A 2,204-nucleotide genomic window follows, 5' to 3' on the forward strand; every position below is an offset into this window, starting at 1 on the left:
TATTATTTCCTATCTACTTTAAAATTGACCTTGCACCTGTACTGGAAATGAAATGTTAGAAGGTTATTTTCTATAAACCACATTCTGAAGACCAAGGTAAAACAGAATCCAGGAATATAGCAAGTGCAAGCATTTCTACATCAGGTTATTGATGATGTACTAAAGGTTAAATATGTGTTTCTATTGATTGCTTGGCTACTTTCCTCTGTACAGCTTATTGAATATTATTTTTATAATCTATTCCTCAGATTCAGAGTTTATGATTTATTAATAGAGACACATTACATATCTGAAGACAGTGATGAAAAATCATTCTTCAATAACATTCATCCTACTTGGATTAACAGATGAACCACGACTACACGTTTTTCTTTTAGTATTTCTGTTTCTCACCTACATTTTCACTGTTGCTGGAAATGTCCTAATTATCCTCCTCACTCTGCTGGACCCTCATCTTAAAACACCCATGTACTTTTTCCTTCGTAATTTCTCCATCTTAGAAATAATACTCACAACTATCTGTGTTCCTCGATTCCTGTATAGCATGACAACTGGGGACAGAAGGGTTAACTATAATGCTTGCTTCATCCAATTATTTTTTATCATCCTCATTGGGGCAGCAGAATTTTTTCTCCTAACTGCCATGTCCTATGACCGCTACGTGGCCATCTGCAAGCCCCTGCACTACACCACCATCATGAGTGACAGGGTTTGCACCATTCTTGTCCTTTCGTGTTGGCTGATTGGGTTAATTGTCATACTCCCCCCGCTTAGCCTAGGAGTTCAGCTGGATTTCTGTAACTCCAATCTCGTTGACCATTTTGCCTGTGATGCATCTCCTCTTCTGAAGATTGTTTGCTCAGACACTCAATTTGTAGAGCAGCTTGCTCTCGTCATGGCTGTGCTGACCCTCATTTTTACATTAGTCTGTGTAATTGTGTCCTACATATATATTATTAGGACTATTTTAAGACTCCCTTCAGCTCAACAAAGACAAAAGGCTTTCTCCACCTGTTCTTCCCACATGATTGTAGTTTCCATCACCTATGGGAGTTGCATCTTCATCTATATGAAACCAGCAAAGGAAGGCGTGGACATGAATAAAGTGGTGTCATTGCTGAACACATCAGTCATCCCTTTGATGAACCCTTTCATTTATACTCTGCGGAACAAGCAAGTCAAACAAGCCTTCAAGGACTCACTTAAAAAGATGGCATTTCTTTCAAAGTTTTAGGAAACCTACAAAGACATTAAAAATTTTGAATATGTACATATAAATATTTCATCTTTTACTATGTGTTCAAATTGAAATCTGCAATACAGTCCTGAAATTATAGTCTGATTAAACACCAAAGTTTCTTTTCTATTACTCTTAAACTCACAGACTTAAGTAACCATTATTGCCTTCATTCAAATAGACTTTTTTTTTTGGTTCCTTTGCGAACTGAAAATGAATATGAATTTTCTTAAAGTCCAAACAACACCTCATCACTCTTATGTCTGAAAGGCAAAAAAAGTAATAAAAATTTTGATTGCATTTTTGTCTATTCATTTATTTAAATTAATAGCTTGTTCAAGGCAAAAATTATTTACCTCAGTATTCCTCCCTGGTCTAGCATTAACTTTCTCAAGAAGAAGAGGTAGATGTAATTTTTCATGTTTTATAATGCAGACCACCCTGCTACAGACTGAGGGGGAACTACTGCATTACACTAACTTGCTATAAAAATGGAATATTTTTGGGGTGTTCTTCTTTTTTTTATATTTGGCATTATATCCCATTACATTTTTCCAGTTTTATTAAAACATAATTGACATATAGCATTATACCAGTCTTAAGTTATGAAGTAATTATTTGATATATGTATATATTGAGAAATTATGGCCACAATAAGTTAATATCCATCACTCCCATAGTTACAATTTTTTCTTGTGATGAGAAATTTTTAAGATATACTCTCTTAGCAATAATAGCAACAATAGAGTGTTGCTAACTATAGTCAAGATGCTGTACACTACATCCCTGGAACTTATTTATGTTATAACTGGAGGTTTATGCCTTCTGACCACCTTTGCCCATTACCCTGCTCCTTACCTCTGGCAGCCACCAGTCTGTTCTCTGTTCCTATGCACTTAGCTTTCTTAAATTCCACATATACATGATATCATGCAGTATTTGTCTTTTTGTCTGACTTACATCGGAT

At 35.3% G+C, this 2,204-nt stretch overlaps 1 protein-coding gene across 1 annotated transcript; it reads left to right on the top strand.

The window, feature by feature from the left end:
- The first annotated feature begins 292 nt into the window (after positions 1 to 292).
- Positions 293 to 1,409, top strand: LOC118913905 (olfactory receptor 6C2-like). Its single transcript, XM_057486775.1, has one exon. The coding sequence runs from the start codon at positions 302 to 304 to the stop codon at positions 1,232 to 1,234; it is 933 nt and encodes a 310-aa protein (XP_057342758.1). The 5' UTR covers positions 293 to 301; the 3' UTR covers positions 1,235 to 1,409.
- Positions 1,410 to 2,204: the final 795 nt, after the last annotated feature.

This window comes from Manis pentadactyla, chromosome 10 (genome assembly GCF_030020395.1).
Source record: "Manis pentadactyla isolate mManPen7 chromosome 10, mManPen7.hap1, whole genome shotgun sequence".
In the NCBI taxonomy this organism is placed as follows: domain Eukaryota; kingdom Metazoa; phylum Chordata; class Mammalia; order Pholidota; family Manidae; genus Manis; species Manis pentadactyla.